The 23749-nt window shown below is 35.4% G+C and overlaps 1 protein-coding gene across 2 annotated transcripts in view; it reads right to left on the bottom strand.

Annotated features, from left to right (window-relative positions):
* The window catches only part of GLMN (glomulin, FKBP associated protein), a 39804-nt gene that overhangs the window by 5263 nt on the left and 10792 nt on the right, over positions 1-23749 (bottom strand). For both annotated transcript variants that reach the window (XM_023641650.2, XM_023641649.2), the window contains exons 8-16: positions 18431-18618; positions 16587-16640; positions 15150-15180; positions 14955-15044; positions 14006-14047; positions 13824-13897; positions 12056-12140; positions 11437-11546; positions 10643-10706 (exon numbers count right to left, since the gene is read on the bottom strand). In XM_023641650.2, coding sequence (XP_023497418.1) covers positions 10643-10706; positions 11437-11546; positions 12056-12140; positions 13824-13897; positions 14006-14047; positions 14955-15044; positions 15150-15180; positions 16587-16640; positions 18431-18618 — 738 coding nt within the window. The remainder of the gene's footprint in view (positions 1-10642; positions 10707-11436; positions 11547-12055; positions 12141-13823; positions 13898-14005; positions 14048-14954; positions 15045-15149; positions 15181-16586; positions 16641-18430; positions 18619-23749) is intronic.

Below are 23749 nucleotides of genomic sequence, written 5' to 3'. Positions count from 1 at the left end.
ATGTGCATGTTCCGCTTTGGCAGCCCAGGGTTTGCCAGTTCGGATCCTGGGTGCAGACATGGCACCGCTTGTCAAGCCATGCTGTGGTAGGTGTCCCACATATAAAGCAGAGGAAGATGGGCACGGATGTTAGCTCAGGGCCAGTCTTCCTTAGCAAAAAGAGGAGCACTGGCAGTGGATGTTAGCTCAGGGCTAATCTTCCTCCAAAAAAATAAAAATAAAAATAATATATTTGGGCTTGATCCTATTCCTGGCAAAAAGCTCCTAAAAACCCTTCAACTTGCTGTGATAAGAGAGGTCAGGTTATCTAGTGGTTATTCATATCAAGTCCCTTTGAACCATGCATAGGATGACTTTTGGAAAGCCCCTAAGGATGGGGGCTGCTGCCAGGGGAACCAACCATGTGATTAGAGGGTTGGAACTTTCAGTTCCTTCTACCCCAAAGTCCCAGGAGGGGAGAGGGGCTGCAGACTGAGCTCAATCACCAAATGGCCTGTGTTAATCAATCATGATGATGTAATGAAGCCTTCCTAAAAACCCAAAAGGACTGGGTTCAGAGAGCTTCTGGGTTAGTGGACACGTGGAGGTGTTGGGAGAGTGGCTTCAGAGTGGGCATGGAAGATCCACGAGCCTTCTCTCATACCTTGCCCTATGCATCTCTTTCATCTGGCTGTTCCTATGCCATATCATTTTGTAACAAACCCGGAATCTAGGAAGTAAAATGTCTTGAGTTCTGTGAACAGCACTAGCAAATTAATTAAACCTAGGGAAGAGGTCATGGGAACCTCCAATTTACAGCCAATCTGTCAGAAGCAAAGCTCTTGGACTTCTGATTGGCATTTGAAGGTGAGTGGGCAGGTGGGCAGTGTTGTGGGACTGAGCCCTTAACTTGTGGAATCTGACGCTAACTCTAGGTAGACAGTGTCAGAACTGAACTGAATTGTAGGACACCCAACTGGTGTCAAAGAATTGCTCAATGTGGGAAAACCTCTACACATCTGGTGACCAGAAGTGTCAAAATGAAGTGAAGTACTGAGAGTAGAGAAGAAACACAGGAGTATTTTTCCTCTACGGGCAGAAATTAACAAAATGATTCTAGAATTTATATGGAAAAGCAAAGGACTTAGAATAGCAAAAAGATTTTGAAAAAGAACAAAGCTGGTAGACACACTACTTGAGTTCAAGACTTACTATATAAAGCTACAGTAATCAAGATGGTGTGGTACTAGTAAAAGCACAGACATAGGTCAATGGAACAGAATAGAGTCCAAAAATACACTCATATGGTCAATTGATTTTTCACAAAGATCCCAAGATAATTCAGTAAGTTAAGGATAGCCTTTTCAACAAATAGTGCTCGAGTCAAAACAAAACAAAAAAACCCTTGGCCCATACCTCACATCATATAAAAAATACACTTGAAAATGGATCATAGAGCTAAATATAGAATCTAAAGCTATAAAAACTTCTGTAGGAAAACCTAGATCTTTATGACCTTGGGTTAAGCAAAGATTTTTTAGAACTCAAAAAGCATAAATCACATAAAAGAATAAAACTGAGAAGCTGGACTTCATCAAAATAAAAAATTTCTGCTCTTTGAAAAACACTATTTAGATAATGAAAATACAAGCCACAGACTGGAAGAAAATATTTACAAAAACCATAACTAAGAAAGGACTTTCTAGAATACGGGGACAAGTTTCCTGTAAAAAAAGTTGGGCTAAGAAAATTTTTCCTTTCACCCTTTTAGTTTTACTTAGTAACAGAAATTCTTTGAAATTTTATTCCCAAAATGGTGATAAACAATGTCTTATATTCATTCTGTGGTGTAAATGAAGAACTAAGCTTTATTAATTAATTCTCTTCAGCCAACAAGTTTAACCTAATTACTGATTCAGGATTTTAAAAAGCAAATGGATGTTTTATCAAAGATTTTTCTTGAATGTTTTAAATTTCTCCTTTAGAAAGTAATGATTAAAAGTTCACAACAGAGATTGAGATGTAACAATATATCTGATTTTATTATAGTCAGACTGTATGTATTAATATTCTGTTCAATAATGTCAGCAACAGTATTAGTTAAAGCAATTGCATTTAAGCCTTCCTTCTATAATGTCTTTTGCAACCCACAGGTAAGTTTAACATTGAAACATGTTTCCCCTGTAGTTTCAAATTTCATTTCTTAGGCATGCCAGAAAATCAGACCACAGATGTCAACTTTGCTACTCAAATACTATCTTTGAAAATATTTGCCAAATGGGATTGCTTTTCAACTAGAAAAATATGAATATTATTCCTGAGTTCACGTGCCTACCTAGAACTTTCCATAGGAACGATAAATGAATTTTGATATGATATAGTGAATGGTCATGCTTAGCTCTGATCACTGAAAAAAATTTTGGCTTTTCTCATCAAGAGTTTGGCAACTCACTGAACTTTTAAAATTAAAATTTTTCACCTCTTTTACAATATTATAAGATCTAGAGGGATTTCCTTTGATACTAAAGCTTTCTAAAATAAAATACACTGATTTCAAACAACTTTAATAGTGCTTCTGACAATTTAAAAAGATAATTGCTACAGTTCTGCTCTGTCACTTGTCATTCCTATAAAAAATTTCCACTTTAAGTTTTAATGATCCACAGTATGTTTCCAATTCAGTAAACATAGCTAATCTTTAAATGTGTTTAAGGTTGTTTAAACAATACAATACATACTGTTTTGCAAACACCAGATATAAATTTAAAGTGTTGCACAAGTTATAATAGTCCTCATCACGGAGCATCATAACCTTTGCATCCATGTTTTGTAATACAGATTTGACAAAACATTGTTACCATTAAAACATAATTCTTAATAAATCAATAGATGTAATCAAACACTGTATGCATAATATCCATGTATGCTAGAAAAATAATTTCTCCAGCCCCAAATGAGTTTTTTCCTCATTTGCCAAATAACGTGCAATTATATACACTGAAAATAAGGTTTCTTTTTAACTTCTACAAAGACTAAAAGAATGTTGGTAACTTTTCATCTTTCAAAATAGCAGGACGCCTCATTTTACAAGTTCAACATGTTTCAAGGTGTCGTTAATTTTCAAGGTTTTAAGCTTTCATGTGCAAGAAAACTTACAACATATTGGAGTTCTGTCGTTTTCTTTGGGTATTAATCTTAATTTTAAAGTCTTACACTTATTTTTTCTTTTTAGAATGTGGCTCAAATGAAGCCAAAGTTTATTATAGTCAATATTTTTCTGAATATTATCACTATTTACAGTTTCAGATCAGCAGTTCAACTTGAACATGGTTCCGTATTTTTTACTTTTATTCTAATAAAAAGACTTTGAGCACAATTTATAAATTCTAGATTAAAGTTTTGCAATTGTCATGAATTCGGGAAAAATGTATCTCCCTTGATAAAGTTTATTTTGAAACTATATAGAAAGATTATTAAAATTATTTGATTGTGAAACTTGACAGTTTTACAGACAGCAGGTGCAGTTAACTTCACAACTAACTACATGTTACTATAAAATTAAACTGTACAATGTTAGCCTTATGCTCTGGTAATGGTCAAACTGACCATTAAATACGTCATAAGAGATGTTGGTAAACAGTACACTGAACATCTTATTCCTAACCAATTTGTCACATCCACTCCACTTTCTCATACTGTTCTTTGCAACTAGCCACAACATTTTTTGCAATATCCATAATTCTTATTAAGAATCTGTGCAAGCAACCTGATATTCCAATTATATTCTATTTCATTTTGTAAAAATTGCTGGCATGACCCAATAAATTGATTTACTGACTCACTATATGTTGGTCATGACCAGCAGTTTGAAGGACACTGCTCTAAATTATATACGTGGGGGAGGAGTTGCTGAGTGAAGAGTATTCATTTTTCAACTTTACTGGATAATGCCAGATTGCTCTCCAAAAGTGATTACAGCAATCTGTTTCATATCCTCGCCTATGCTACCGACCTTTTTAACATTTGCCATTCTGATGGGTGCGAAATGGTATCTCATTGTAGTTTTAAGTTACATTTCCATAAACATGAGTGATATTGGGAATCTTGTCTGGTGGTTATTGGCCATTTGGGTTTCCTCTTCTCTGAGCCGCCTCTTATCCTTTGCCTATTTTTCTGATTTGTAGTCTTTTTCTTCTTGCGTTATAGTTATTTATGTATTTTTAATACCAATTACTGGATCTAGGAATGAAGTGGGTTTTTCCCCTCTCTTTGTGGCTTATTTTTTCAGTTTGTACACACTTTCTTCTCTTGAATAGGTTTTAGTTTTAATGTCATTAGGTTCATCACTCTTTTGTGGTTAGTGCTTTTTTACTTAAGAAACCCTTCTCTACTCTTAAGTCATATGGATATTCTCCAATAATGTGTTCAAAAAATCTCTAAGTTCCGTTTCAATTTTAAGTCTTTAATCTGTTTGGAATTTTGTTTCACGTATTAAGTGAGATAGGCATCTAATTTCACCCCCATACAGATGACCGAATAGTCCCATTCTTCCCTTCTACTTTGTAATGGCATCTCCATTTTAGACAGGGAGTACAGTGCAATGGTATAATTAATAACATGAGCTCTGGAGATTGCCCAAGTTCAAAAACTGGCTGTGCAACTAGCTAACTGTGATCGGAGCAAGTTATATTTACCCTCACTATGCCTCCATTTCATCATCTGTAGAATGAAGAAAACAGTAATACATACCTTGTATGACAAATAAATGAGTTAATACATGCTTAAAGTACAGCTTGGCATATGGCTCTCAATAACTATAAGCTACCATCATCATAATCATTATATATTAAGCGTCCATATATCTGTTTCTGGGCTCTCTATTGTATTCTACTGGTCAATCTATCCATCCCTATGGCAAATACTACACTAAATTACTGTGGCTTTATAATAAGTTATGATATCTGACAAGGCAGGCTCTCCTCCACACACTTGGTTCCTCAAAACTGTCATGGCTATTTTTGGCCCTTAACTTATTTAACTTATTAATACTTTGTTAATTAACTGTATTAATTATTTTGAATTTTTAGATTAATTTGAGAAGAACTGACAACTTTAAGATACCGAGCCTTTTCATTCATATGTCATTCGATTTTCTACTTGTCATTTTTTATATTTTTACAAAGTGTTATAATTTTCTCCACAAAGATTTGCATATATTTGTACATATTTTCCTAAGTATCTCATATTTTGTTGCAACTGTAAATAATTATAGTCAACTAAGAATTTTTATGATGATTATGGTGTTGAATGTATCAAATGCTTTTTTTCTATAGCTATTGAGATGATCAAGTATTTCCTCTATTTTAATCTATGAATTACATTAACCTTACATTCCTGGAATGAACCCAACTTAGTCCTATGACTTAAAAACAATATTTTTTGCTAGATTTGGCTTGGTATTATTAGTATCTATATTCACAAGTGAGATTAGCTTATAAACTTTTCTTCAGCATACTATCCTTGTCTGTTTTGGTATTAAGGTCATATCTTACTAAATAAATAGACTCATAACATTAGTCACAACTATTTTTCTAGTCTTTGGAACATTTATGTAAGATGTGAGTTATCTGTTTCTTAGAATTATTTTACCTTGTGATTTCTCTTAGTAGACTGGCAGTTTTGTTAAGTTATATTTTCTAAGAAATTCTGCTTCACTGAAGTTTTCAAATTTACTGGTATCTTTTCATGTAATTTTCTGTTTTTCAATCTGTGCTTATTTATACTTATACTTCCTTTTAAATTAACATATTGTGTCTTCAGGCATTTTTAAAATCAATCTTGCCAGAAATTCATTAATAATTTTGTATTCTTTTCTAATATAAGCATTTAAAGCTGGAAATTTTTCTCTGAAGTACCACTTTAGCCACATACCACAAGTTTTAATATACAGCATTTCATTATCATTCAGTCCTAAACTGTTAATATCTTTTATCATATATAAATATCTCATAAAATAGATTCATAATTTATAATATATATAGTTTCTCAAACTTCACTATGCTAGTGAAAAATGTAGATTTCTGTGCTTTACTCAGAGGCTTTCACTAAGTAGATTTGGGCTAAACCCAGGAATTTGCATTTTTATATATATATATATATATATATATATATATATATATATATAAATAAATAAATAAAATACCCAGGTGATTTTGATTAGGATCAAATGTTGAGAAACAATTATCTAGAATGGCCCTGTCCAATGCCAACGAGGAACTGAATTTCTAATTAAAAATTTTTTTTCTTGTGCTTTTTCTCCCCAAATCCCCCCCATACATAGTTGTATATTCTAGTTGTGGGTCCTTCTAGTTGTGGCACGTGGGATGCCGCCTCAACATGGTCTAATGAGTGGTGCCATGTCTGTGCCCAGGATCCGAACCAGCGAAGCCCTGGGCTGCCAAAGCAGAGCGCGCGAACTTAACCACTCAGCCACGGGGCCGGCCCCTCATTAAAATTGTTTTAAATTAATTTAATATTTAAATAGTCACATGTGGCTGCTGTCTACTGTATTGGACAATGCAAAAACAGGACATCTTTATGAAGACCTTAGTTATTTTTAATGGCAATAATTTATTTTAATACACAGCCCATAATCCTGAAACTTACAAGGTAATAAAAACATGTGCCAAAATTAGGCTAGAGAAAATTTGTTGCACATTCTGTTCAGCATAATTCCACAAATCTTTCATATGATGAACAGTAATATTTTTAGAAGTATGTAGGAGTGAAGAAGCTGTGGAAATGAGAATATATTCTCTCTTACATTAAAGCTACTAGATCTTTTAAAAAAACACTACAAAGAAAATAATTTTAAGACTTCTTTCATCTTCAATGTCTAGAAAAAAGTAACTTAAGATGTTAAAAAATAGTTATAAGGATAAAAATTTGGAATATTCACAAATGCTTGCTTTTAATTTTATACCCAAGTAGACTCACTGATGGAGTAGTTCTGAAATCTTTTCAGTTCTAAAGCTTAATTATACATTTCAAAATTCACTGCAGGCTATCTCACAAAAGGAAGACTAGGCAGTTCTACGTCACAAGGAAATTTACTGCCAGAACAGACATGGAACTGCAAAGGATATAGTCAAACATGATAATGAAGAAATAAAAAGAAGGAAATGGATAAGACCCAGTTTTCCTCTTTCTCTCAATTTGTATATGACTTGTTATTTATGAAGTATTATTACAGAACTTCTATTGCTTATAATATTAAGGAACGTGTATCACCTGAAGTCTTCTGCCTCTGCAAGTAACACACAAGGTATATGTTTTAATGTTAGAGAAAGAAACAACTTAAATGAGAATCCAAAATGTGGATTATATGGATTTATATGTACATGCATATATGCCAGATATTTATAATTTTTTTCCTAAATGAAAAGCATATTTGCATAGATTCCATAATTTGATTTTAAAAAATTCCTGATAATTTATGTGGGCTTTACAATCTCACATTGTTTCCCTTGACCCTGCTTTCACTCTACATATTACAATCACAAATTATTTAGGAAAAAGAATGGGTAAGCAGGAAAGGATATGAGCAGACAGGACAGAAGGTGAGGTATAAAATTATCATCTGTGTATTAGAATAAATTATTGTAATTCAAAACAACTAACACTTATTTAAAGACACCTACCAAATAATAGATAACACTAGGTATAAAAACTAAGTTGGTTTTACCAGTAGAGATGGAGGTTCAAGGTTTGAGAAAAGTTATGTGAAACTTAAGTGTGGGAGAAGGTGCCTATAACTTATGCAGAGAGACAAAGAGGCATGAAATAGGAGGATGAGGAGGGGATGACTTATGAAAAGAATAAGTCAGCTGATAGTAACTCAAAGTAACAGAAAAAGAAATGGATTATTATTCAATAATGAATCACTTTGTTTTGTATTTGAATTATTCTGTTCTTATTTAATTTTCCTATACAACTTTCTGATTGCTTTTCAGCTTTTCATCTGACTAGTTATCCTCTCAGCACACTTAACTGGTCAAAAATAGGTACCAGTAGGAGTCCCTTTGAATAAAATTACCCACATTTCAGCATCACTAGAGTATCATTTTGTTTCTCCTTTAATCAGAATTTCTAAAAACTCAGAAGCTGTCACTTTTTAAATTAACCACAGCAGGTAGATTTGCCTCTCATTTATACACATGATCTATTGTGACTGCACTTGGGAGAAATGATTCCATGATGGACAGGCTCTTAAGCTGCCTCAGGGATGTCAGGTTGCCTTCCTGAAATGGGTTTTTTGCCAATTTCCTTAGTATGATGATTCTTATGGTAACTTGCATGGCAATACTTTGGAATATTTGATCCCTAAGAAAATTTTTTAAAAATCAGTAAATAAGAGCAATCTTATAAGCTGGTTATATCCTTTTCTTCACCACATAATGTTCAAGCCAAATAAAAGTAAGGCGTTGTCTGTGGATATCATGGCATATGTGGCACAATGCTAAACTACTGTGTCTTCCCTCTCTAGGCAGAGGCCCATCTGCTGCCCCTGTAGTACACAGTGCTCCATACCTAATAAATCTATCACTCTTAATCAAGAAGATTCTTTTTCCTCCTGTCAGGCAAATCAGATCATCTCTGGATATGGCCTTTCCTGATTACTGAAGAAGTAAAAACTCATACCTTACCCTAAGGACACCTTCCTGAAGCCTCAGGGCCTCCATTGCTGCTGAATTTTACTTGTTACCTCTTCTATTTTTACCACAAGCTCCTTTAGGAGTCAGGATTTAGTTTGTGATTCAAAGGTTCTGGCCACTGACTGGGGTCATAGCTTTCTCTACCACTTACTAGGTGTTTGCTCTTGTGCAAGTTAAAGATCCTTCCCGTGCCTACATTATCTGTGAAAAGTAAAAAATAAAGAGTACTTATAGCATTGTTAAGAATAAATGATATACAGCACCTGGCCAGAACAGTCGTTGCCACTGGCAGGAGGAGGGGGATGGGTGTGGAGTAATGAGGTGAGAATTAACTGGAAGGGAAACAGGGAACTTCTTGTGATGACAGTAATGTTCTATATTTGATAAGCATTTGGATAACACAGATCTATGCATTTGTTAAAAATTCTGAATGTATACTTAAAATTTGTGCATTTCATTTATTGTATTATTATATTATAGTATAAATTTTAACTCAATGAAAAACTAGACAAATATTTAACTCTACTTAATGAAATACATGCTGAAATATTTAGGGGAAAGTATGCTGATGTTTGCAGTTTACCTTGAAATGTACCCAAAAATGAGACTGATGGATGGATAAAGGGTGGAGAGATGGATACATGACAAAAGTAGAGTAAAATGTTAATGGCAGAATCTTGGTGGTGGGTAAATCAGTGACCACCATAAAATTCTCTCAACTTGGTTATATGTTTGAAAAACTTCATGATAAAATGTTAGAAAAGAAAAAGCACTCTAGTACCAAGTAAGCACTAGTTAATGGCAGCAAATAACTATTTCTGGCTAGAGAGGGATGAATAGGAGGTCAAGGAGGGATGGAAACTGCTTCAGAGAGAAGGAAACTGCTACTTTTCTCATAAACCTTCCATTCCAAATTATGATTTAAATTAAAAAAAACACCTCTTGGGCATCCTTATATAAAAATCAATTACTTTCCTTTCTTAAAAAAACCAACCAGATTAACAACACGTGATTCAGGTAGTTACAGTTAATAGAGATGACACACACAGGGAAAGCAACTATTAGAATAAATTAAGTAGAAAGGGAGGAGAGGATAAAAAGCAAATATAATTTTACTGTATGACACATCCTCCTCAAATAGTTTTCTATTTATTGAATACGTGTAATGATGCACATTAAAAAAAAATCCAGCTTCCTACACATTACCCAAAAGGTACTGTTAACAGATAATAGATTTCAGTGCTGAATACGCTTGTTTGTCACATCTGATGAGGGGATATCAAAGTATCAGATAATTTTATTTTTTAATTTTTATTTATTTATTGCTGAGGAAGATTCACCCTGAGCTAACATCCATTGCCAATCTTCCTCTTTTTTTTTTTTGCTTGAGGAAGATCAGCCCTGAGCCAACATCCATGCCAACCCTCCTCCATTTTTTGCATGTGGGATGCCTCTACAGCATGGCTGATGAGTGAAGCAGGTCCGCATGGGGGATCCGAACCAGTGAACCTGGGCCACCAAAGTGGAGAGCACAGAATCGTAACCCCTTGGCCATGGGGCCGGCCCCTCAGATGATTTTATTTCATATAGCCCAGACTTATATCATGAGCTATAGGAGATGCAATGAACAAGACACCCACATGTTGAGCTCCAAAAAGTTAGTTAACTTAGGACCTGCAAATTATCTGCCTAACAGGGATAAGCAATGCTTACAGCAAGAGACAGAGGTACAACAGGAAAAGGAAAGGGAAGGGGAAGCTGGATGTGGGGTGCTAAGGGCCCCTAGGAATTAACTTCAGGTTTCAGAATAATTGTTGGCACTTCTCCCAGTCTTTGTAGCTGGATAAGATATTAGACACTGGCCTAAGTAGGTATTGATAAGAAAACCTGAAACACTCCTTATGCATTTTGAATATACTTACAGTTTCTTTTTCAAAAAATTCACTTACTTGATTGTCATTTTCATTATCTTTGATAACCAAATACCTCAATAAATTTAATGAAGCCATTATCCTGTTAATTAAAAATATATCATTTGTTACTTGGTATAGTTTTATATAGTCAGCAATTTCAATGAATAAAAGTAACTTTCAACCTTGGGAATACTTTTACAATTATGTTTGCCATTAGAAACTATTCCCTTTAACTTCTCTTTTGGAGTAGAACTTAATCACAAAATACAATTGTGGTCTCCAAGTTCACAAAATACAATTGTGAAAATTACTATTTTTTCCCCCAACAGAGCCTTATCTTTAATATTTGAGAATATCATCTCGTTTCCTGAATGTTCAGATTCCTTTAATAAATGCTTACGACCATTTCTAAACATTCATTCTAGTAAACTGAAAGTAAAATTACATGTTCTATATGAAAAAAATGATGTCCTAGAAAACAAAACAATAAAACTCAAACACATAAGCCTTTTATAAGTTACATACATGAAATTCTTAGTTTTTAGTCACCAATGCTGTAGTTGCAAATCGCTATGAGCTATATTGGAATACTGGGTACATCAAAGGTACAAAATCATACTGTTGGTCATACTTCTGGAAAGAAAAATTTCTTATTTTGTTTTTATAGAGTATCTAATTACTTAAATATGAAAATCTTTATGTAATTTTATGAATTAACCACAGATCATAAAATCACAGGAAAATACATTTTATTAGTTTAGATTCCCTAAGCAGGGGTTGCACATTTTATTCTGAATTTACTATGTGAACCTTAGTAATGGTCACCTCACCTATCTGAGTTTTGCAGTAGATCTGTTTCAGCCCCCTCCGGGAGAAAGAGCACCAAATCTAGAAGAGAAATCAGCTGTGGTCCTGTAAACCATTTGTTGTTAGGTGTCCTCTAAAAAGCAAAAGAAAAATTGGGAAAGGCTTTAAATAAAAGCTTGATAAATTCATGTGTTTTTCTAATACCTTGATACTACAAAAATAAACAATTACAACACATTTAAAATATATTTTTTAACTTTAATTTCCATTCTTTCCTTCACTATTTCCAAACAGCTGGAATAAACTCTGCCAGTCTGAGAACACTGGTGCGCTCTTTCTCTGTTTTCTATATGGAATTACTGAGTATTCACAGATTAGACTTCAGTTTCCATTAATATTTTAGAAGTATAAAGCAAAACAAAAGTAAGTCATATATTGCTCAAAAAAATTAATACAATTTAAATCTATAGTTAAAATTTCAAATTCAGGTTAAAAAAAGAGTAGAAATGGGGAAAAAAATATACCCTTAGCACTAGAGATAGAAAAGTCTATAGGGCAAAAATCCACATTAATGTATTCCACAAATGAATAAATATATCCTACAAAATAAATTGATAATTGATACCTTAGATATGCTCTTACCTTTAATGACATGTCAATCTGATTTTTGATATTTTGAATAATAAAGGCCTCCACACCTGAGTGATTACTTGTATTCAATAAGCACCTTGAAAGCAAAATTACAATACATTTGAAATTATCCTGGACTGTAAGATGAAAGTTTTACAAATTCAAATGGGCCATGTGTCATTTCTAGTAATATAAAAACCAGTGAAGACAATTAGCAAGCTGATCAACCAATTACAAAGCCACCAATTATGGTTTTTGCTGTCACCAGCTGGCAGATTCTATTTTAACTGGATCTTCCAAAAAGAAATTTCTATTAAACCAAATTTGAATCTTTTTATGCATACAATTGCAATGCTTTGACATGACAAGTATGAGTCCTAGTATCATAGCCTAAAAACCCCCAAAATTATTCTCTGTGAAAAGAGACTAGTCTGGTTAGACTAACTTAATTGAAAAGAGAAGAAACTCCGTATGACTAGCTCAAGAAAAAAGAGGGATGTTTTGGTAGACATACAGGTAGACTGGAACAGGAAAGCTGGTATAAGACCTAAGCATCAAATTGAGATTTCATAAACCTGCTCTGACTCTATCAGTACAAATGAAGAAAAGATAGGATCAAGAATGCTAATAGTATGGGCTGGCCCCGTGGTAGGCTCTGTTTTGGTGGCTTGGGGTTCACGGATTTGGATCCCAGGTGTGGACCTACACACCACTCATCAAACCATGCTGTGGTGGCATCCCACATAAAAAAAAGAAGAATGGCACAGATGTTAGCTCAGGGACAATCTTCCTCACCAAAACAAACAAAAAAACAACAAGAACAAAGAAAGAATGCTAATACTAGCCAATCCCAAAGAAGACTTTAACAATGCCCAAATCTGTTTTTAATTCATTGTTATTACCTAAGTGTCAACAAACTAAGGTCTGCAGGCCAAATCCAGCCGGTTGCCTGTTGTGTTTTATTGGAATACACCCACTCCCAATACAAAGACAAAGTTGAGCAGTTGCAACAGAGACTGTGTGCCCATGAAGCCTATGTTTACTATTTGGCCCTTTACAGAAAGTTTGCTGATCTTTTTTTTTTTTGAGGAAGATTAGCCCTGAGCTAACATCTGCCGCCAATCCTCCTCTTTTTGCTGAGGAAGACTGGCCCTGAGCTAACATGCGTGCCCATCTTCCTCTACTTTATATGTGGGACACCTGCCACAGCATGGCCTGCTGAACAGTGCCCTGTCTGCACCTGGGATCCGAACTGGCGAACCCCAGGCCACCGAAGTAGAATGTGCGAACTTAACCACTGCGCCACCAGGCTGGCTCCAACTTTGCTGATCTTTAACTCATAGGGTTGCTAGAATCTTTTCTCTCTCAAACACAACTATTAATAAGTTATACTATTAACTTAAAGTGAATAGCCTGTCAAAGTTATAACTCCAGAGCCATTAATTTCAACTGTGAATGGAGACTATTGACATGTAAATAATCTAGCAGGAACCTTATCAGTCTCAGTTTAATCTTTTAAGTCTATTTTAGTTTTAGAGTATTTCAATTAATTGAATTGAAATATACACTATTATTCATATAATATATAGGCACATATAAGTATAATATTTGATTAACCCTTCTCTACCCATCACAGATAAGAGAATTTATTATAATATGGCTTCCAAGTAGAGTTGAATTACATGTAAAACACACTGAAATAATATAACCTGGAATAAATGGCATTAATTTGGTTTTTAATCAACCACACACTTTGCAATTAACCACTCTTGATACATACCTAAATAACGTATATTTGCCTTGTGAATCCAACTTGTTAATATATAGCTGAAGCATAGCTAAACTCTTTTTCCTCTAAAATGGAACAAACAATATTGTTACATAAACTGAATAAAGATGAAATGATTTATTAAAATTTCTCAATGTAACTCATTATTATTTAGTCCCAAAACATTTGCATACCAATGTCTCAATGGGGCACAGCGTCATTACTTTGACTAAGCCCTGGAAATAAGAAAAAATTTCAGTTCAGATGTTATTAGATTATTCTGACTGCAAACAACTATATTATCAATGGAGAATACTAAAAATTAAGACAACTGAGGGTAGGAGATGTAAAAATGAAGTAAATTTTTCTCTGAGCCTTTCATTCCACTATGTCTACAGGAAGCTAAGTGCAATCCATTATGTAAGTGATATTGAGTGGGGTGTTACAAGGTGTAAATTTAGAAGTGAATTTTCAATTATGTCTAGAGTGGCAAAAAAATGAAATCAAACATGCAGAAATAGAATCCATTCATTAAAAATAATCAGGCTTAATATACTAACAAAAGTCATGTTTTTCTATTTAAATAGTGGGAAAACAAGTTTCTACGTGGACATCGAAGGACCTACTTGTTTATGATAACTAACAAAGAGTACTAGGCAAAATAAATCGCAAGAGGGAAAAGCAAAATGTCTTTCTAGTAATGAGTCAGTGCATGCCTTGATGGAGTCCTGAGGACCTGAGTTATGATAAAAGTAAAGGAGATTCACTTTCCAAGGTCCCTACAGAAACAGTGTTAAGAAAGCTATGCTTTTCCACTAGATGCTATGCTGTCAGTCATGGTAGCCACTAGCCACATACAGCTATTTAAGTTTAAATTAATTTAAATTAAATCAAATTTAAAATTCAGTTCCTTAGTCACACTAGCCACATTTCAAGTGTTCAGTGTGGCTAGTGGATTTCATACTGTACTGCACAGACAACAGAACACTTCCACAATCATAGAAAGTTCTATTGGACAGCATGGCACTAGAGTTTTCAAAGGATATGGAGAAGAAAGTGGGAGAGGAGTCTGAAAAAGAACTTTACTTAAGTTCACAATAGCAAAGGAGCTGTTTTCAAGATCGGAGCACATATTTTACTTACCTGAGGTACGGTAAGAAAACTCTTGATTTCTAAGTACTGGTGAAGTAAACTGTTGTCTTCTATTCTCAGTAAACCATTCTCCAACAGATCCTACAGATTAAAATATATACAGGAATACATATATGGTAAAGTCAACAGCTGTATTTGTTGACATGACTATCTATTTAAATTACATTGGGTACAAATAAATCTTACCAATCCTTTGGAGAAAATAGACTCTTCTGTTCTGGAAGAGAACATTAAAATTTATCAACATGATCTTCTAAATTGCTTTAGAATTATTTTTCATTTTAGGAAAAATAAAGCAAAAACTGAAATTTAAAGACTTTAAAAATACACATCATTAAGGAGATTCTGCTGAAGAACTTTGTCAAAATTCTTAATCCATCTTTGATGTATCTTTTGATTTGGTTACTGACATACACATCTGACCAAAAGCCCACTCAGGGCTTATTTCCTGGTAGAAAATCACAAACAGCCAAGCGCTAAGAAATCACTTATACCTGATACAATACTATGTATTCCAGTTGATTAATCTGTAAAATATTTTCACTTTTTTATATACAAAGAATTAAATGCTTTCCATTTGTGATAATATATATTCTTAAGTTTACAATCATTGTTAACTAAACATTTAAGATCTGTGGCAAAAAATATTTACTCAGGCTCCAGGTTCTTATTCTAACCATACGAGGAGTCAAAATTGTTGTTTTTGGCTCAGTGACTAAGTTTGGAGATCTTAAGAATATAGAACTTAAGATTCAAATCAATACATACTCTCATTGTATGAATATAACAGGAACTAAGTAAAGAGAAAGTAAAATCATTAAGACATACATAATACAGTAAATTTACAGAGTTAATAACTACTTGTGCCAGGAGACCCTTGGAAATTCCTGCCTTGTAGGCCGAGGCTTTGGACATTTGCCATGTTACAAATCTTCCTTCACCTGGGAAGAGATGGGATTGATAAACTGTCACGAGTGTTCCTAAAGGATAATTCTAAAAGGCCCTGACTGATCTCAAGAGATAATTTAAACATGTTATAGGAAAAGAAAACAAAGCATATAGTTTTGCAAAATTCTTAAATATCTGTCTGGAAAAATTATGCATACCTATTAATTTGTAATTTTTTTAAAAGAGAAAGTCTTGCTTCTTATTGACTCAAATGAGATAAGTTGTTGAATGATATCACTGTCAATAATCTAAGTTATAATGGGTGGGGTCAGGACCTCTTTCCTTTTGATGCAGTTCACAGATCATGTCCATGAAGCAAAAACATGGATGAATTTCTTTTACTGACAACCCCTCCTTAGATGGAGGATGTTGCAATGGCATAGAGGTGTTTCAAATTACCAACTTTTGAAATAAGGTAAGAAACCTCAGAAGCAGATGAGTGGACATTCCCTCATGAGACAATATTTTAATATTATCTTGAGTTTAAAATAAAAGAGATTTTGCTGTAAAACCTCTGACTCATTTCTGTCTCTCTGTGAATGTTTGTTTCACTGTTTTATAAAGTAACCAGTTAATTAATTAGGGCCTGGCAAAGAGAAGGTAGTCTCCACTGATCTTGACAGGACTATTTTAACACTACTGTTTAATTCTGAGATGCCATCTAAATGATCTTACCTTTGTAAAAAGACTTCAATATGCCCCATATTAAATTGCAAAAGGTACGATGGGCTAAAATAGAAAAGAGGAAACCCAAACATATATACATACACATATACACATGCATTTTTAGAAATTTTACATACATAAATACTGTTATAGGTTGAATTGTGCCCCCCTCGAAAAAGATACGTTGGAGTCCTAACCTCCAGTACCTCAGCATATGACCTTATTTGGAGACAGGGTTTTTTAAATTGGGGTGGACAGGAGCAGAGCAGCCACCTCTCACCCTGGAGATAGGGTCTTTACAGAGGTGATCAAATTAAAGTGAGGTCATTAGTGTGAGTCCTAATCCCATACGACTGGTAGCCTTGTGAGAAAGGAAAATGTGGACAGAGACCTGCACACAGGGAGAACACCATATGAGCATGAAGGCAGAGATCGGAATGATGCATTTACAAGCCAAGGAACATCAAAGATTGCCAGCAAACCACCAGAAGCTGAGGAGAAGCATGGAACAGATTTCCCCTCACAGCCGTTAGAAGGAACCAATCCTACGCACACCTTAATCTTGGACTTCCAGCCTCCAGAACTGTGAGACAATAAATTTCTGTTATTTTAAGTATCTAGTTTGTAGTACTTTGTTATGGCAGCCCAAGCAAACTAATATACACACCTAAGTCATTTTGGTGGTAGACTGTGATTTAGTGTATAGGCTCTGGGGTCAGACAGAATTATGTTTGAATTCCACCTATCCCACTAGTTGTATGATCTTGGGTGGTATCTTGTTTAAGCCTGTTATTTTCATCTGTAAAATGAGATAATGCTCTATTTCATAGGGTTATTATATAGATTAGAAATGCATATAAAGCTGTTAGCATAGTGTTTAATACATTGTGAGGATGCAAGTGGTAACCATTATTGCAACACTTACATACAAATATATCCCCATGTATATTCATACATAAATATACAAATGGACACAAAGAAATATACCCAAGGCCTGCAAGCCAAATACAAAATCCTATTATCATGGACCTTAAAGTTTAAAAGGTATTACATTATAAAATTATATATTTATTTAATAAATAATTTTGATAAACTTTATGGGAAAAGAAGGACAAAGTCAAGGTAATTCTAATAGGAAGATTCAACCTAAATTGGGTGGTGAGAAAAGGCTTTCCTCAGAAACTGACAGTTAAGGATAAAGATGGTTCTAAGCATATACAAAGGCCCTGTAGCAGGAAAATTCATGACACATGTGAACAAGAAACCAAGAGGTCTGCACAGTAAACAAGAGGAAAGGTAGTAGGAGGTGAATCAAGGCAATAAGGCAGGGACCAGATTATTCGTAAACTTGTCTCATGGGAAGGCATTTAGACTTTATTCTTAGAGCAATAAGAACACACACAAGTGTTTTCATTAAAGGACTACTCTTAAAGCTTCACTTTCTAGTGTGTTGAGAATGAGCTGGATTACAAGGGATTGAGGGTGGATATATAACTATCCATTCAGGATTATATCAGTAATCTAGTGAAAAGATGATCGTAATTTAGACAACCCCATGGGTAACTGGCCAGTTCCTTCCCTTATAGTTCAGAGTGGTCCCAACAGCTTCAAAACCAAGCCTAGGTTAGCACTTTCGGACTCTTGTCCTCATCATTCCCTTATGTTTATTTCAATAGTCCACCCTCTCACTGCTTGACTACTACTGGCTTTAACAGATTATAGGCAATATTATTTAGAATAAAAATAACTTTTGTAAATGTATTACTACATTAATAAGCATACTGGACATTAGATAAATGAGTTTGATGATATTCCTTTTAGAATACATGAATAAACCAAACACTAACTCCTACCTTAAGACCATTGGAAGCTGATCAATACTGATGCCCTGTACAAATACTAGATATGCCAGGGAAGCCATAGAGTCGGCTAATTGTTTGCCTTCTTCTTCCTCAAATTCAAGATAATCCCACGTCCTCTTTTTCCTTCCATGATTAAACAGCACTTTGGGGAAAGGATGTCCAATTGCTGATAAAAAACCCTGTGAAACAATAAAAAAGGAAGCTATAGCAGACAGATTCTAGTGTGCCCTCCCCCATTCATATTCACATCCTATATAATCCCTTCCCCTTGATTGTGGGTGAGACCTGTGACACTTGCTTCTAACCAACAGAATAAGGCAAGATGTCACTCTCATGATTAGATTATAAGACAGAAGTGAGGGGATTTTTGCAGATGTAATTAAGGTCCCAAATCAGCGGATTTTGAGTTATTGAGAAGGGAGTCTATCCTGGATGGGCCTAACTTAATCAGGGAGAAGGTCTTTAAAGAGGGTCCAGGCTCTCCTTGAGAGTCAGAAACTCAACCCTGCTGGCTTTAAAGAACTAAGCTGCCATGTTCTAAGAAGGCCCATAGAGAGAGCTAGGTGGCAAGAGCTACAGCCTCTAGGAGCTGAAAGTGGTCCCTAGCGAACAGCCAGCACGAAAATGGGAACCTCAATCCTATAGCTTCAAGGACATAAATTTTGCCAAGAACCTGAAAGAACTGGGTGGAAAGATAAAAAAGTTGTGGGGAGGGATGGGGTGATGGTTGCACAACAATGTGAGTGTACTTAATGCCACTGAACTGTACATCTAAAAATGGTCAAAATTGTAAATTTTGTTATGTATATTTTATCACATTAAAAAAAATCCTTCAGAGATATCTGAGATCAATCTAAAAATGTGAGACATACAACTATCACGAAATGATAGTAAACTAACTACTTGGATAAAGAAAACTCTGGGAAAATGCTCCATTGACCACCGTCTGCCTAGATACAGAGTGGGCAGAACAAACACTGTCAGAGGCATCAGAGGCTGAGGACACTGCTGGTATCACAGGTCATATGGGCTCTTGTGTCATAAGAGAAAGAGAAGCATCCCTACGTGAGTGGACAGGACTACAGTTTTTTTGTTTTTGTTTTTGTTTTTTGCTGAGGAAGATTCGCCCTGAGCTAACATCCACTGCCAATCTTCCTCTTTTTCTATGTGAGCCACCAATACAGCATGGCCACTGACAGGTGAGTAGTATAGGTCCCTGCCTGGGAACCAAACCCAGACTGCAGAAGTGAAGTGTGCCAAACTTAATCACGAAGCTACTGGGGTTGGCCCAGGACTACAGTTTAACCTTTTTTTTGAGGAAAATTTGCCCTGAGCTAACATCCACTGCCAATCCTCTTTTTGCTGAGGAAGACTGGCCCTGAGCTAACATCCGTGCCCATCTTCCTCTACTTTATATGTGGGATGCCTGCCACAGCATGGCTTGATAAGTGTTGTGTAGGTCTGCACCCAGGATCCAAACTGGCAAACCCCAGGCCACTGAAGTGGAATGTGTGAACTCAACTGCTATGCCACAGGGCCGGCCCCTCTTTTTTTTAAGGAGGGAAGGAGAAAGAAAAAGAGAGACTCAGGAAATACAAGGTCACGCCTATGCCTCTTTTACTATTTCTAACTCTAGTATACTAGAAAGCACCTGAGCTTCAGAATCCAATGGAATTGATTTGCATTTTGGTTCTACCACTTACCAGCTGAGAGACACTGGATGAGTTACCTAACCCCTCTAAAGCCTCAGTTTCCTTATCGAGAAAATGACATGATACTTATGTCAAATACTAAGAAGGTCCACACAAAAAAACATAAGAAAGTTAAGATCACAACAAATGTCCAGAAGTCAAAAAAGAATGACAAAAACAGGTAAAGCAGAATGAATACTGACCTTCCACATATTCACTCATTTATCCAACAAACACTTAAGTGCCAGGCACTGGGCCTGACATTGTGGGAAATTATAAAGCCAAATGAGACTTTCCCAGCCTTTAGGGAGTTAAAATCTGCTAATCCCAGATGGCTCCATTAGTCATTTCAAAACACAAAAAGGAACCATGGAAAATCATCCTCAGTCATGAGACTGCTAGTCGGCTACCATACTGCTGTACTGATTTTAAAAGCCACGCACTCTTGTTATAAGACTTAAAGTTTACTGTACTCAGATTCCAAACATCCTGTTAATCATGAAGCTCCATTTCGTCATTCAGCCAATGCTATGTGTGTTTTTTTCCGGAGTTAAGGTTAGCCTTTTAAAAAAATCATCAAATGTAATCATCACAGGTAACCAGATTCTACAGTGCTGCTCTTTCCCCTCTGATGGTTCCCACCCCTTCAGCATATAAATACGCTCAAGTCCCCTGTCTCCCCCATTGCCTTCCTACCATAAACCCATGTCTTTTAGCTATTATCTCTCTTCTCCCTTACTCATCGAAACTCTTTTAAAGAAGAGGTTATCCTTTTTCTCATTTTTCATATACTCCTTTATCCACTTCACTGATTTTTGTCTCCACGCAAACCATTCTTGCTAAGATCATCAATGCCACCTTACTTCCTAAATCCAGTGGGTGCATTTCAACTCTTACTGTACAGGCTCTCTCTGCTGTGTTTAACAGTACCAATCACTTCTTTCTTCTCAAAACTCTACTATCCCAGTATTTCTACCACCTCTTTGACTCTTTTTTCCTGGTCTCTTGGTGGGCTCATCTTAGGTGCTGGTACCCTGCAGGGTTCAGTCCTGAGCCCTTTTCTCTTCTCACACTGATCTACCTCTTTAGGTGATCTCATCCACTCTTGTTCAAAATTTGCTCCTTAAAAACCGGTTTTCTCTGGGTATTAGAAATATATTAAGAAATTTTTGTAATCTTGTTACACGTCATAATGGCACTGTAGTTATGTTTTTTAAAAAGTCCTTACCAATTAGAGAAGCATATTTAAAGACTTATGGATGAAATGATATATCTAGGACTTGCTATAAAATACAGCCGCAAAAAAAGAGGGAGGATAGATAAAACAAGACTGGCAAAATGTCAGTAACTGTTAAAGCTATGTGATGGGTACACAAGGGTATGTTATATTGTTCTACTTTTCTGGATGTTTTTAAACTTCCATAATAAAAAAATTTTTTTTAAGCACAAGACCCCCTGCTCCTCGTTCTGTATTCTCTCAGTTATTGTCACCTTCATCTGCCTAATCACCCAAGCGAAAAACATCATGCAAGACCCAACCTTTTCACTATTCTTCTAAATCCAACCAATGACCAAATTTTGTGAATTTTACCTATGACAAAACTCTCAAATCAGCCCTCTCCTCTTCATCTCCACCACCATTTCCATACTCGGGCTCTCACCATTCTCACTTAATTCCCCAAAGACATCTAACTGGTCTCCCTACTTCCAATCTTACCTCCGTTAAATTCATCCTTCACTAAAGTGAGGAATCCAAAACAGTTTGAATACATCACTCCCAGGCTTAAAATTCTTTAACAGTTTCCAACTTTCATAGCCATCTTATCAAAATGGGGTACATAAATCATATACGATGGTGTTTATACTGCATCCAGGGGGTTATACTGTACTCTAGAATTAGCAACAATGAAGAGGCCCCCGACTCTTATGTGCTCCTGAGAAAACTATGTATCCCTATTTATATCAGTCACCAAATCATCTCTCATCCTCAGAATCTAGTCTCCCTAAAGTTCTGGCATCTCCTCTTCTAACCCCTTTTTCTACCCCTCCTCAAATTGAGACATCTGTCAGTCATGGCCTGGGGAACTCATGGTCATCAGCAAAATCCATTCTTCTCTAGATGGTCTCTTACCTCTTTTGCTCTAAAAGAAATCTGGTTCACCTCTGAAAACAACTGTTTTCTCTGCAACCTTCTTAAAGGGTTGCTATTTTTTTTTTTAATGTATCCATTTTACCACTGAACCTGGAAATAAAATATTTGTTCTCCTTGCTACTTCTAGATCATTCTCTTCCCTCCTCTCTACCATCCCTCAGCTTTGAAACTCATTTCATGTGACTATACCACCTCTACCCCTCCTTGCTACAGTCATTAGCAGACCCCAAAGTCACTCCATTACTTGGCTTTCTGACATGACTCATTACAATTCTGTGTGACTTAAATGTACAACCCAAAATATTCTAATACCCTGGAATTTCAGGTCCTTCACTTTGTTTAGTCCAGTGATCTCAGCCTCCATTCTCTCCTTAGAACACTCACTCCCATGGTCATACCCTAGACATGGTTATTAGTAACTGTAATCTTTCCATAATATTAATTTCAAGCATCCTGTTGTTTAACCTCTCATCTTTACAGCTCACTCCTTTTAGTAACCTAACTCCAACAACTTGCCACTCACACCAGGATCTACAATCTAGTGATCGCATCATCTTTTCGCTGTCTTTAGTATGTCCTAACTTCCCTCCTTATTCAGCTTAAATCCCACTGCTCATCATTAGTCACTCCCCTGCATAACGCTCGATGCTGTTAGCCCTATTGCTTTGTAGAATTCACACAGTTCTCAAAACCCCAACCTAATTAAAATCCAACTTTTCTCTTATGCTGCACATGCATTTGCGCAGCTGAACATGGCTGAAGAAAACCCACAGCCACAATAACAGCTCTAACTTGAAATTCATGACTATCAATCTCAAGCACATATTTTTCTATATTTCAGATTAGTTCCCTATGACAGAATCCCAGCACATTTTAAAATACTCTTGATGCATAGTCAAATTGCTTTTAAGATAAAATTTACTTATTTCTGGAGTTATTCTGAAAATATTTATCATGAGCCTTAAAAGTGAAAATATGCTTTGGCACAGAAAATTCCATTTCTAGGAATTTATTTTAAGGAAACAATTAAAGAAATATGCAAAGATTTGGTTACAAGGACACTTACCATAGACTTAGTTAAAAAAAGAAAGTTGGAGTTATTTTATAGTAATGAAAAATTATTGAAAAATCTAAGTGTTGAAATTACATGGCCCAGGTTAAACACATTATTATGCTAAGTCCATATCACTGAATACTATTAAGCCAATGGAAAAAAATTCATGTTATACTAAGAGAAACAAAGCAGATTACAAAAGAGTATGTATAATATGATAGACTCTTTGAAAAAAACTATATATGTTTGTTTATTTATGACTATAAAAGTAGAAAAAACTCTAGAATTGTAAGATAATAGAAAATATATATATTGGTCTCTGCCCCCACTTCCTGGCACAGAGCTCCTGAAATTCTTCTAATTTCCTGGGTGATAAGAACACTAGGAGCATCTCTTATTCTATCATTTGTCTT

The sequence above is a fragment of the Equus caballus genome, chromosome 5 (assembly GCF_041296265.1).
Source record: "Equus caballus isolate H_3958 breed thoroughbred chromosome 5, TB-T2T, whole genome shotgun sequence".
Taxonomy (NCBI): domain Eukaryota; kingdom Metazoa; phylum Chordata; class Mammalia; order Perissodactyla; family Equidae; genus Equus; species Equus caballus.
The sequence above is the reverse complement of the archived record's forward strand: the minus strand, read 5'-3'. Positions and strand labels throughout refer to the sequence as shown.